At 35.6% G+C, this 13,571-nt stretch overlaps 1 protein-coding gene across 7 annotated transcripts in view; it reads right to left on the reverse strand.

Annotated features, from left to right (window-relative positions):
* The window catches only part of DMD (dystrophin), a 2,248,143-nt gene that overhangs the window by 1,246,476 nt on the left and 988,096 nt on the right, over window positions 1-13,571 (reverse strand). For all 7 annotated transcript variants that reach the window (XM_059157899.1, XM_059157902.1, XM_059157904.1 and 4 more), the window contains exons 35-37: window positions 2,926-3,105; window positions 2,493-2,621; window positions 772-942 (exon numbers count right to left, since the gene is read on the reverse strand). In XM_059157899.1, the coding sequence (XP_059013882.1) occupies window positions 772-942; window positions 2,493-2,621; window positions 2,926-3,105 (480 nt within the window). The remainder of the gene's footprint in view (window positions 1-771; window positions 943-2,492; window positions 2,622-2,925; window positions 3,106-13,571) is intronic.

The raw sequence follows: 13,571 nt of genomic DNA on the forward strand, positions 1-13,571 counted from the left end.
CTGCCTATTAGGAAAGATTTTGTCTTCATTAAATGTTACACAAATATAAAGGGTTATCATGCAAAAGTTCCATATTCCCTGGTTCTTCATTAAATAGAATAAATATAAATAGACATATAAAATTACAAAATTAAGATATATAAGCTTTGTCATTATTTGTTTTCATTGCTTGAGCATGTTATTGTATCCTAATGGGTTTCGTCACAGTAAGTATCGGCAATTAGCAAGAGCAAGTCAAGTACACACACATACACACATGTGCATGACCAGTAAAGAGATACAAACACCCTAGATCATGCAAGAGATGTACAAGGCCCCATTTGGATATTTGATCCATATTACACACAAGCAATGTTATATTTGGCAAAATAAGTCAGTAGTGCTTTCCTTAGATAGATGTCTTTTGTGCTTTTTTGTTGTTGTTTTTGGCCTGCAGCATGCTATTTGTTATTTTGCTGAAGGTTACCCCTGAAAGTACATAAGTGAACCAGTACAGAATGCAGTTCTAGAATAGCTGTGTCATGAAAGGAAAAATGACAGAGAGAGACAGAGAGAGACAGACAGACAGACAGACAGAGAGACTGGTGGGGGATAGTGAGGAGAGATTGATCGCCCATGAGATTCAGTGTTAAAATTTCCTTAAATACATTTTGGCCTTCATTTTCTTTTTGAAACCTTGCTGTGGGGGTCGCTTGCCCCCTTCAGAGTACTGCGTAACCTTCGCAAGAGATCATTTATCACTAGTTTCCACCTTGGAGCAGATCTTCCTACCTTTCCAGTCTTAATTCTGTGAGAAATGGCTGCAAACCGATGGTTGAGCTCTGAGATTTTGGGCTCTACTACTTTCCTGCAGTGGTCGCCGCGGTTCACCATCAGCTTTGCTGCTTGGTCACGCGTGGAATCCACCTTTGGGCGCATGTCATTCATTTCAGCCTTTAAACGCTATATTCCGTGAGCAAGAGACAGGGCTCGAAGTTAGTAATTAAATGGAAGTTGAGAGAGAGCCAGAGAGTGAGAAAGAGAAAGACAAACAAAGAACAAGCACATGCAGAGGAATACAGAGGGAGGAAAAAGCCAACTTCCCTAAAATAGAGGAGAAGACTGAGAATGTGTGCCATCTCAGGAAAATAGATCACTGCTCCTGTTTAAGTTGGATCTAGGTTTATTTTTAATCTGAGGAAGAACGAGGAATGTTCTCTATGTTGCCCACAACCAGCATATTTTATATTTAGTCTTATTTTATCTTAACTCTACTCAACGTCATAGCCGTGGAACAACCTTAATATATCCTCAGAAGGAAAGGTAGCTGAGGAAAATTTTTTTATTCCTTCCTGAATACTTCTGAGTTCCCTTTTATTATACTGAGCATCATGGGGGAAAAATGGACTTTCCAATAAATAAGGATTCTGTGTCACTGAAAGAGGGAGTGAAGAAGGTTCTGCCTGACTCAAGGAGTCAGAGAGGGTATAAATGAAATAACTTAGGTCCTATTATTTCAAAGACCTTGGAGGAAATTCACGTTAAAATGGCATTCCTTAACTACACATTGAAGGACAAGAGAAAGCAAGAAAAGGTACACACAACAGAGTAAATGTGTTTTAGGGATAGCCTGAAATACATCAATAGTTTTTCATTAAAAATGAATTATAATCTTTGGAAAATAACAATTTCATTAACATTAACATATGCGTTGTTCAGACAGAAAATATAATTTTTGAGTGTTCTTTAACTAGCAACCCACTAGTTAAATACTATTATTTCAGCACAACAAAATAAGGAATCACTAATTTAAATAAAATTTGTTAAAATTTAACTCTTCCTATTTAATTGAGAAAGATGTTATCAAATGGAGATTAACATAGCATCAATAAGATAAATTCGCACATTATACCTCTCATATCCTTTTATAGCTATCTTTTTTTTTAATGAAGATTAAGTTGCCTTTCTGAAAGATGACTCAGGACATCCTAATAATTGTTTTTGATATACAAAGAGAGAACACGAAGCCATGTTTACTTTACATATAGTAAAAAATAAAAACATCCAGATTTATATAAGCTGAGTACTGTTACTAATTATGAAGATTTGGATGTTGCACAGGCAAAATGTCCAGATGATTGGATTTCAGATAGGCTGTGAATGATACTGGGAAACTGATCCTTATGTTAGATATAGGAACACACTACTAAGTAGTCAAATGGGCAGGAATTTACAAAATTACACCAAAATAAATCCTGGAATCTCTTTGTCATTGGTGTTTAAGTTTTGTGCAATTAGCTGAGAGGTGGATATGGACATATATCCAGATTATAAAACTCTTCAAAGTCATTAACTCCCATGTGAGTTAAGAAAGTAGGGAGTGTATGAAAGTAGGAGGAGAGGGAGGAAGGATGAGAGGAAGAACTTTATTCACTCTTATTAATAACTCCTTGATTACTGACATGATTGGTGTACAGTTAGAAAATTGCTTTTCATAATATTTTATTTGCTACCTTAAGTATGTCTTCTTTTTGCTGAGGTTTCCTTTTCTCAGATTCATCCAAAAGTGCTTCAGCCTGAATGATCCAATTTGTGATATAATCCACATTCTGGTCAAAGTTTTCCATATGTTTCTGGTATTCCTTAATTTTATAGAGATATACCATGACATAATACTGGTTAGATAATATTCTTAAAAGATCTGTCATGCTTTCTATAACATTAAAAGGCAAAAAGAATAGTATCTGTCAAATCACACTTAGGGGTGATCTCCCTATAAAATACTGCAGAGACATAGCAAAATATTAAAATATAGTTATAGGTGTTAAAAGCCACCATTCATGTAAAGTTAAGGAATTTGCAGACATAGATATTATTATTCAAAGCATACATAATTTCTTTCTCATAATGGAGAGGGGTTGAAAATCCTCTAGCTTCTTCTCTTACCAACAAAAGATTTAACCACTCTTCTGCACGGGAAGTGACAGCTATCCAGTTACTATTCAGAAGACTCAATTTATCTTCCACCAAGGTCTCCTTCTTGCCCAAAACCGTTTTCAAGGCCTCTCCCAGCTCTGTAACACTCTTCAGGTGAACCTTCTGTTTCTCAATCTCTTTCTGAGTAGCCTGTGAAAAGGACAGTATTTGAGCTTGGAGTAATTCATATATGGTAGTCTTTAGATTTAATGTTTTTGAAATGACTGTGTGTATAGTTACTACAGTAAGATTTTTCAATGATTTAAAACTTCCATATGTCTTCATGAATGAAGAAAATCCTACCATATACATTGTAGTTACCTTATTGGGCATATATAAGCATATATCTATATCTATATCTATCTATCTAGATATGTGTGTATATATATACACACACACACAGAAGCATGTTGAACTTCTATTTATTTATTCTATTTATATTTATTTCTATTTATTTATTTACACTTAATGGATAAACATAATATTGTCCATCTAAACATATTTATAATTACTTAATTTGTAAGTATACTGGGTGAAGACAGACCTCAGAAACCTCATACACAAATAAACAATGGCTTTTAGAAAATTTAGCATGTAGTGTGCTCTTGTATTTCTACAGAAGAAATTTTCAGCATTTTGGTGCCACAAACCTATTTGGAATCTGGTGAAACATAAGGACTCTTTCTCATAATAATATTAAAAAAATAAACTTGAGTCCACTGGATTTTAAAGGAAAGGAGTTCTATTGGAAAACAATATACAAAATATCTTTTTAAAACCTGTAAGATAGGGGCACCTGGGTGGCTCAGTGGGTTAAAGCCTCTGCCTTCAGCTCAGGTCATGAACCCAGGGTCCTGGGATCGAGCCCCACGTCGGGCTCTCTGCTCCGCAGGGAACCTGGTTTCTCCCCTCTCTCTGCCTGCCTCTCTGCCTGCCTCTCTGCCTACTTGTAATTTCTCTCTCTCTGTCAAATAAATAAAATCTTTAAAACCTGTAAGATAGTAATACCTGTTTTCTTTCCTAATGTATGCAACTATAATAATCTAGCAGCAGATGTTTAGGGTAATTTAAAAGTAGTGATGAATATAACTGGTGTCTTGAAATATAGACAATGAATAGAATATGATATAGAATTATCTGCCATTTTTACTGGTGACAAAGTTGCAGGAACTATAGCTATTACTGGGGTTTGCTGCTCGCATTCTTAATTGAAAAAAAAAATACTTAATTTCAATTAGAGGTCTGTGAAAATAAAGAAGTAATATGAGAACCCCCTAAGAAAGCACCACCACTTTCTAAGACCTGATTTACAAAATTTAAAAACAAGCACATTTAATATTAGAAAGCATGTAGAAAGCTGATAGAAAAACTGATCCTTGTATAAAAGTTTACACTCAGCTCTACCCCAGCCCTTTTCTGGTGATGTATCATGGCTGACCAGGTGACCATCTTGCACTTCCTGACCTCTGCCCTGATCCCTTTCTTGCCCTCACACTGTTGTGGGACATTTCACTATGGGCTAAGCCAGACCAGAACCTCACAAGAAGTTTATTTATTTTTAAGATTTTTATTTATTTATTTGAGAGAGAGAGAGAGATCACAAATAGGCAGAGAGGCAAGCAGAGAGAGAGGGGGAAGCAGGCTCCCCGCTGACCAGAGAACCAAATGTGGGACTCGATCCCAGGACCCCGAGATCATGACCTGAGCTGAAGGCAGAGGCTTAACCCACTGAGCCACCCAGGCACCCCTCACAAAAAGTTTAAGTAAAAGATACAGAGACTGTGACAACACACCAGCTCAAGCATTTAGAAATGGAATTGATATCTTCACCAGAGCAAACGAAAGCCAGAGTAAGACAAAATCACTGGGGAGTAGCAACAATACGAAAGAGGAGGGAACTCACCTGCAAAGAGGTAAATCAAAAATGTACAGAGAGTATCAGAAGTGGGCCAAGTAATCGAGACTGAGAGTGAGGGTCTCTTTGAGGCCAGCTTGTACCTCATCTTTAATTCGTAGATGCTCTGTGGCTGCCTATCCTTCACACCATCAGGTCTGCTGAACTCAAAATCACTATGTGTATGCATTTTGTTTTTGCATCTCACATCACATAAATAGGGGTAATAAATCTGATAAAAAGACTGTATAAAGTGATTTGTGCACAAAAGATATTGTTTCTCCTATCCCAACACAATCTTTTGTATTTGTGTTTTTCTTTTTCAATGGACAAATATCTGAGATTTGAGTAATTATTGCCAAATGCACTTATTGGCTACCGTGTAGAGGGTTGTCTGTGATGCAGCTGTCATCTGTAGTGCATGGGTAAAGCCAGCTGTTCACAGAAGGAATTCCTTCATTTAGCAATCCCAAATGTTACTGAGCTCCTACTAAAGGCATCACTGTTGTAGCAATGACATGGGTTATTCTACTTAATGTCTTTAAGGAAATTATGAGAAATGCCTCCCTGTCATGAAAACAGCCCTTCTGGAGCTTGACTTGTGAGTGCTCATGGGCTAGATTTTATTCCTTTCATCTGCATCCTTGTGTGGAACACGACCTTTACAACCTTATATGGTAGCCATTATTCTTGGCACTGTAAATAAAATGACAGAGAATGTCTCTGTCCTTATGAAACTTATACTCAAGATGTATTTGTCAAAGATATGGAAAGACAGGCAAATGAACATGCCCTCCTTCCTGCATTCATTCCAGACTAGTGGCTTGTCACCAGAGATTATGTATTTGCAAAGATAACACCTCACAAAGTTGAATCTTACTTTGTGTTTGGATTGGTAATTATCTCTTAAAATGTCTTAAAGATGACACTGTTTTAGCTTTGATATAAAAAGTTATATACACAGACATCTGTCTCTTCTACTCCAGATAATGCAATTAAAGGCAATGAAAATTTCCAGATCTCAGAAGGGTTAGAAATTTTGAATTTGGGAAATATTGTTGCAAAAAGTTCATGGATCACAGCCAACTACTATGGATTAAACATCTGCCAAAATTCTATAGCTAATTTTCAAGAGAAAATGTTTAATATATAGGGATACTTCATTCAGTTCATGAAAAGAATAAAATAGGAAATGAAGATAATCACGAGTATCACTTTAGCTTCCCTAGTATTTTAAGACAGCACTCAAAGACATGAAAGTTACTGCCATGATGAACAAAAAAAAAAAAAAAAAAAAGCAGTAACCATCGTGGTGATAATAGCCCCAAAAGTGATTCACTCTTTTCATTCTTATCATAAAAGAAATCCTTGAGTTATATCTTCACATTCAGGATTCAAGAACAAACTGGTATTAAATAAATGCTATTTTTCATTAGGAAAAATATTGTACTCATTGAATAGATTTTTATTTTTCCAACAAAAGTATTTTTATCTTAGTTTCAAGAATATAACAGATTTATTTTAAATTAAAATATGACTTTAAAATATTATTATCTTAGACTTCAAAAAATATACTGATATGACTTTCTGCAGGTCTCAATAAAATATCGATTAGTGAATTTGCTTTTGGTGCTTAATATCCACTCTGTACTGTGCCATTCACTGCCAGAGAGTAGAAAGGAAGTAGTCTTTGCATATCCTGCTTTAATTTTACCCACAGTGTAGCTGCAGAGAAAGGCTAAAGTGCAATCAAGTATTTGGTATCACAGTAGAAAGAACTTCTTTGAGAAAGATGAGTCATGGTTGGGATGAACATGAATGGTTTTAAGGAAGAGGTGATACTTGTAACTGAAGTTCACCATTAAGGATTGGATCAAGTGCCAAACAATCCAGAAAATATGAAGGTCATAATCAAAAGCCACAATTACACTACTGGGTATTTACCCCAAAGATACAGACATAGTACAAAGAAGGGTCACATGTACCCCAGTGTTTATAGCAGCAATGGCTATAATCGCCAAACTGTGGAAAGAACCAAGATGCCCTTCAACAGACAAATGGATAAGGAAGATATGGTCCATATATACTATGGAGGATTATGCCTCCATCATAAAGGGTGAATACCCCCCAACTTTTGTATCGACATGGACAGGACTGGATGAGATTATGCTGAGTGAAATAAGTCAAGCAGAGAGAGTCAATTATCATATAGTTTCACTTACTTATGGAGCATAAGGTATAACACAGAGGGCATGGGGAGATGGAGAGGAGAAGTGAGTTGGGGGAAATCGGAAGGGGAGACAAACCATGAGAGACTGCGGACTCTGAGAAATAAACTGAGGGTTTTGGAGGGGAGGAGAGGTGGGGGGTTGGGTGAGCCTGGTGGTGGGTATTATGGAGGGCATGTATTACATGGAGCACTGGGTATGGTACCTAAACAATGAATTTTAGAACACTGAAAAAATTAAATTAAATTAAAAGAATCAGCAGCCACAAAAAGAAAAATATGGAGTATTTACTGGAAACTAAAAAGAATTGAACCATTCTCCCAGTTCTATTAGTTTCCCATACCATAACAATGTCTATACTTGTCAATGTATTGAGAACTGAATTACTGGACTGAACTCCAACTACTGTTTTGGCTATTCTTTGCATACCCTCACTCATGCCTCTCTAAGGGACGTAGTTTTTTAAGGGGTTGGAGAAATGAGGAGAAAGACATCCAGTCCAATTCTTAACATTGATGCCTTCTTTGGCTGACATGCTTAGTGAGGGATGGAGAAGGTTCTGACAGGTCTACCCTTCTGAATGGACAAGTTCAAATTCAGTGACTAAATGATGAAGTCATTTAGCTCAACTTTAAGGTGGTTTTTTTTTTTTTTTTTCAATCTTGTGGTAATGTGATAGTTTCTAGGGCTGATTTTAAGGCTGAGTAAATCAAAAAACAAACAGAATTATGCACATTCACTTTTACTATGACCTATGACCTGGCCATAAGTCCAGTTCCAGGAGTTTCACCAGCAGCTTAATGTCAAATACATGCTTGGCACCTGGGGTTTTTAATGACACAGGAAAAATATCAGCTAAGAGTAGAACTAGGTTTAAATATTAACTGCCATAAAATCTAACATACTTTTACTGTCCATATGTTTAATTTGTAACATTTGATACCAGCTCCAGCATACAGTCGAAATATTAAACACTAATTTCCATGATTTCAAAGACATAAATTTGTTGTTGATTTCTTCCTAGCCATAGCAATTTTCAAAGGCTATTCCAATTTCCTTATAATAAAAAAGGGATGGCATAGGTTAACTTCTCCTAATAAAGATACCCATGTGTTCAAGTAAAAGATGGAAATACATTCTGATTCATTCTTCATATCTGAAAGTTAAATCACTCGAATCTAATTTAAAATGGCATGAGGTCCAGGATTCAGCCATCAGCTTAGCAATTCATTTCACTGATGGGTTATAGCAGGATGAGAAAACTCATTCTGTTGGTTTCTAATGATCACATCATCATGTGATGGAAATAGTTTTGTTAATTTTATTAAAGGTGAAATGGTAAAAAAAAAAGTGTAAGATGAATTATTTAAAGGTGAAATAGTAAAAAGTGTAAGATTAATTAATTATCAGAAACATGTCCGCAACTATTTTCTAACAGGGGCAGAGAAACCTAGCACACTTGGGCTTGATCTCTCACATTTCCAGAAGTGCAATGGCTTCCAAAAGTCTTCCTGGAATTTCCCAGTGATTTAGATTCTTAGGATAAGTTCTCTGACTTCCTATCATTCCCACTCCCCATCCCCAACCTTTTTAAACTCTGTCTCCTGCCCATAGGTTCTATTTCATTCAGCCCCACATCTAGTTAAAAAAGAAAAGGAGCCACAATACCATTTCTATATCTTTCTCCCTTTACTAAGATGCTACTAAATTCTTGTTTATTTCAGCTCTTAATCTCTTATGCAAGTTCCCTCTCATCTGGATGAAGGGTTAACTAATACACCCAAAAGGATATTTTAAAAGGTTCCCCTCCCCACGGATTCTGCATTTAGTCAGTCTACATAAATATTATACCATTTCTGGTCATCAAGGATGGAGGAGGGTTCTTTCACCTTTAGGTACAAAATACAGTTACGGGAAGAAAATTTAAAAATTACATTATTGCAATCACATATTAAGATTTCTGAAACTGACATGACACTTAGAATTTTGGAGAACAGTGTGGAGATTCCTCAAGAAATTAAAAATAGAACTTCCCTATGACCCTGCAATTGCACTCCTGGGTATTCACCCGAAAGATACAGATGTAGTGAAAAGAAGGGCCATCTGTACCCCAATGTTTATAGCACCAGTGACCACGGTCGCCAAACTGTGGAAAGAACCAAGATGCCCTTCAACAGATGAATGGATAAGGAAGATGTGGTCCATATACACTATGGAGTATTATGCCTCCATCAGAAAGGATGAATACCCAACTTGTAGCAACATGGACGGGACTGGAAGAGATTATGCTGAGTGAAATAAGTCAAGCAGAGAGAGTCAATTATCATATGGTTTCACTTATTTGTGGAGCATAACAAATAGCATGGAGGACATGGGGAGTTAGAGAGGAGAAGGGAGTTGGGGGAAATTGGAAGGGGAGGTGAACCATGAGAGACTATGGACTCTGAAAAACAATCTGAGGGGTTTGAAGTGGCAGGGGGGTGGGAGGTCGGGGTACCAGGTGGTGGGTATTATAGAGGGCATGGATTGCATGGAGCACTGGGTGTGGTGAAAAAATAATGATACTGTTATGCTGAAAATAAATAAATTAAAAAAAAAGAATTTGTATTTATGTTTAAGGTTGTGTTTCTTTTGATCTACAACAGCTGTAATTAAATCAATGGTGTATCATACAATCTAATGTCTTAAATGTGATAAAATATGATAGTGTTTTTGCAGGTCCCTACATTTCTGTCATGGCTAGAGGTTTAGGACATATTTTATTATTAGGCTAATGTGAAGGAATAATATAATGATAGATTCAAAAAGAACATAAAACATTAAATAGTGGATTTTATGGCAATGTGTATTGACTTTTTATTAATAATGTATTGTCTATTAAAGAAGAATTTCATGAAAGCAGAATGTGCAGAACAGAAATTACAGCTATAACTATAATGACAGTGAATAGTGACTCCAATGGCATTTAACAGATGTTCTATTTTCTAAGTAACAGCTGCTTGATGCATTCATTGTACCAAGTTAATGGTCTGCTAGTGTTATTTCACTTCACAGATAAATTACTATGCTTGCTTTAAAAAAAGATACGTAATTTTTCATGGGGATGATAGTGTAACAGACTTTAGAAATAAGTAATAGTTCTCATGCTTTTATAGCTAAGAGGAGTGATGAGTTGAAGCAATTATCCAGATAATCTAGGACCAGAGGCCAGATCTCTTTAAACTGTGAAAGGTAATTGTTAAAAAAAAAAAAAATACAGGACATGGTTGACTAAGCTGAATGTAGATCTCATAAGAGTACTCGTATTGCATTATTTAGTGGTTCACAAACTTTGCTGAATTATTAGACACTGACCACACTTGGGCCAATTTAATCATAATGTCTGGGGGTAGGCTCCAGGCACTGATAGCCTTTTAAATATTCCCAGGTGATTATAATGTGCAGCCAATGCTGAGAACCAATTGGCAAACAAAATGATGCATTCTGTCACAAGATTTTATTGGGTGATTGTCACTAAATTTTAGGACTGAAGTGACAGCAGAAAGATAACTGAGAAAACTCATCACTGTTCTTCCTCATGTTGAATATTATAAAAATATGTCCCTTAAATCAAAGTGAAAATCACAATGACTTGTTACGTAAGTGGCTATTTAGACATCAATTATTTTGCATATTTAACACAACTGAATTCAACATTTGTATGTATGTGTGATTGTTTCAGGCAACTCTTGGTATCCTGACGCTACTGTTAATAAAATCTAATGGTCAATTTATGAAAAATAGGAGATAGGAAATATCCTAAATGCTGATGGATTAAGGAACCGAAATAATTTTCCATGGAATTATATTTGATCATTTTAATTTTTATATAATACTGTGAATATTAAAAGGGCTTTCATGTAGCTGAATTATTTAAGTGGCTTTGAATTTTTCACTATTGAAACTAAATTGGGAATACATGAAATCTGTTAGTGGTTAAATCAGAAAATATATATTAAATATAATATATAAATTAAATTAATTAACATTAATTTAATTAATAAATTAAATTAGAAAATATAGATTCAACTTTGCTGAAGCTTACATTTTCCAAACATAATGATCAGAGATATAAACTTCTTTTTAATAACATAATTATTTATTTTCCTACAGTTATTTTTTGTACTCAATTCATATGTTAAATAATTGAAGCCATAATGGGATATTGAGAATCAACTGACTTATATCCAAATAATCAAAGTGATTTTAAGACAAATGCACACAGGATTTTCATTTTGTTATTTTTACACAGATTTATTTAATTTGCACTTTAAATTTAGTCATTGTGTATGTTTTTCTTATTGTGAATGACAACTTTTTGTCACTTTTAGAATTAGATTACCTTAAAATTACTAGAAAATACAACTTCCAACAACAATTATAGTGGGAGAAAGCTAATGAAATCAAAGATAGTACTGGATTTTAATTGCAGATTTGCTGTGTGCCAGGCCTTTTTGCATCTATAAAATGGGAGTATTTGACTGGATGATTGTTCACGTTCCCATTTGTTCTACAACTTACCATAATATTAGAAGCACATTAGCATTCTTCTCTTCTCTCAAAAAAAATTGCTTTGCCATTATGTTTTAATTGTCATCTCTTAATTTGCAATTTATTTTATTGAATGGATATTTACTAAGCATGCACTATGGGTCATTGTTATTTTATGTGCAGGGGAAACACCAGTGAACAAAACACACATTTTTCCTTGTTCTCTTGGCAAGTGAAATTGTTAATGCATGAGTCCAAGAAGATAGAAGCTGTCGTGACAGCTCAGAGATCCTCTGCAGTGCTGCTACTCAAAATCCCTAGGTGCTGCTAATCTCTTCTAGTTCATCTTACCATTTCCTTCCACTGTGTCTCTTTCTATTCTATAGACATCAGTGTTTCTGATCTCAACCTGGCAAACTCCCTTAACAGCGATTTGTAAGGGATGAAGGGGAAAAATGCCTGATCCTGAAACCATCAAACACATGACAGTTACAATTTCCTCAAACTATCTCTGTTGTCCAGACCATGCAGCTAGGAGTGATCTACTCTTTCAAAATCTTTTTTCTTTGAGAGAGAGAGAAAGAGAGATCGATCCAGCACAGGGCAGGAAGGGGCAGAGGGAGAAAGAGAATCTTAGGCAGGCTCCACACCCAGCTCAGAGCCCAGCATGAGACTCAATCTCAGGACCCTAAGATCATGACCTGAGCCAAAATCAAGAATCAGATGCTTAACCAGCTGAGCCACCGAGGCATCCCTCAAAATCTTAATATTAATTTTTCCCTCTTTATCACCACTCTAATGGAGGGAGACTGTCTGAATTTCAAAATACAGGGAAAGGACTACTGAGCTTTAGGAATTTCAAATTAGCATTAACAGTATAAATTCAATTCCCATATTAAACTTTTGTCTCATTTTTGTTCTTACTCTAAAATGTCTGCTTCCCATTAAGTGAATTAATTTTTTTTAACCTTTTAAAACTTTAGACTACCTTTTAAATATATTCATTTTTTCCCTTGTAACTGCAATGTGGAAACATGAGCATACGGTTGGAGCTGACAGAACAGTTTTTCTTGCTTCCAGCTGTGCCTCCAGCTAATCAGCCTTACCACCACCCTAGTTACTTCTGGAACTTCTCTCATTTATTCTCTTCTTGAGACCACCAAATATCTGATCTGAGATACCTAAGAGATTCACAGGTTCACAGTCTTCCCCAAGTAGATTATACTTTTAAACATCTTGAAATGTTTCATATAGTACTCAGTATCCTTTGGGAAAGTTATGTGTTCTAACACCTATGGTTTCTAACATGTTACTACAGAACGTGGAACAGGAGTAAAACCTAAACAAGAGATTTTGTTTGGGAAAACTCACTTTTACAACGTCGTTAGCCTATCAAAAGGACCCTACAGTGCCAAACTCCTGATATTCATGAAGAAGAAATGGAAAGTCCAGAGTCAGGCTCATGGCATTGGTTTGCACAAAAGTATGCTCAGAGAAAAATGGCAACATAAACCTTCCTATTATGTTTATTATAAGAATATTAATCAAGGTGCTATCTCACTTATGATCCTGTCTAATTTTTCTTCTGTATGTGAATTTTAGAAAAACACTCTCACTAGTACACTAAAACTATTTTAATGATAGTTTTAATAATTTGAACACTTTGAATCTCAGAAGCATGTTTACTTCCATTTCAGTTATACAAGATGAATAAATAAACTCTAGGGATCTGCTGTACAATGTTTTGCCTGTAGCTAACAATACAGTATTGTACACCTAAAAAATGTTAACGGAATACATCTCAGGTTAACTGTTCTTAGCACAGAAAAAAAAAGTATCTTTACTTTTTTTTTTAATAAAGATTTTATTTATTTGACAGAGAGAGAGAGATCACAAGTAGGCAGAGAGGCAGGCAGAGAGAGAGATGGGAGGAAGCAGGCTCCCCACGGAGCAGAGAGCCCGAC

Source organism: Mustela lutreola, chromosome X (assembly GCF_030435805.1).
Source record: "Mustela lutreola isolate mMusLut2 chromosome X, mMusLut2.pri, whole genome shotgun sequence".
Taxonomy (NCBI): domain Eukaryota; kingdom Metazoa; phylum Chordata; class Mammalia; order Carnivora; family Mustelidae; genus Mustela; species Mustela lutreola.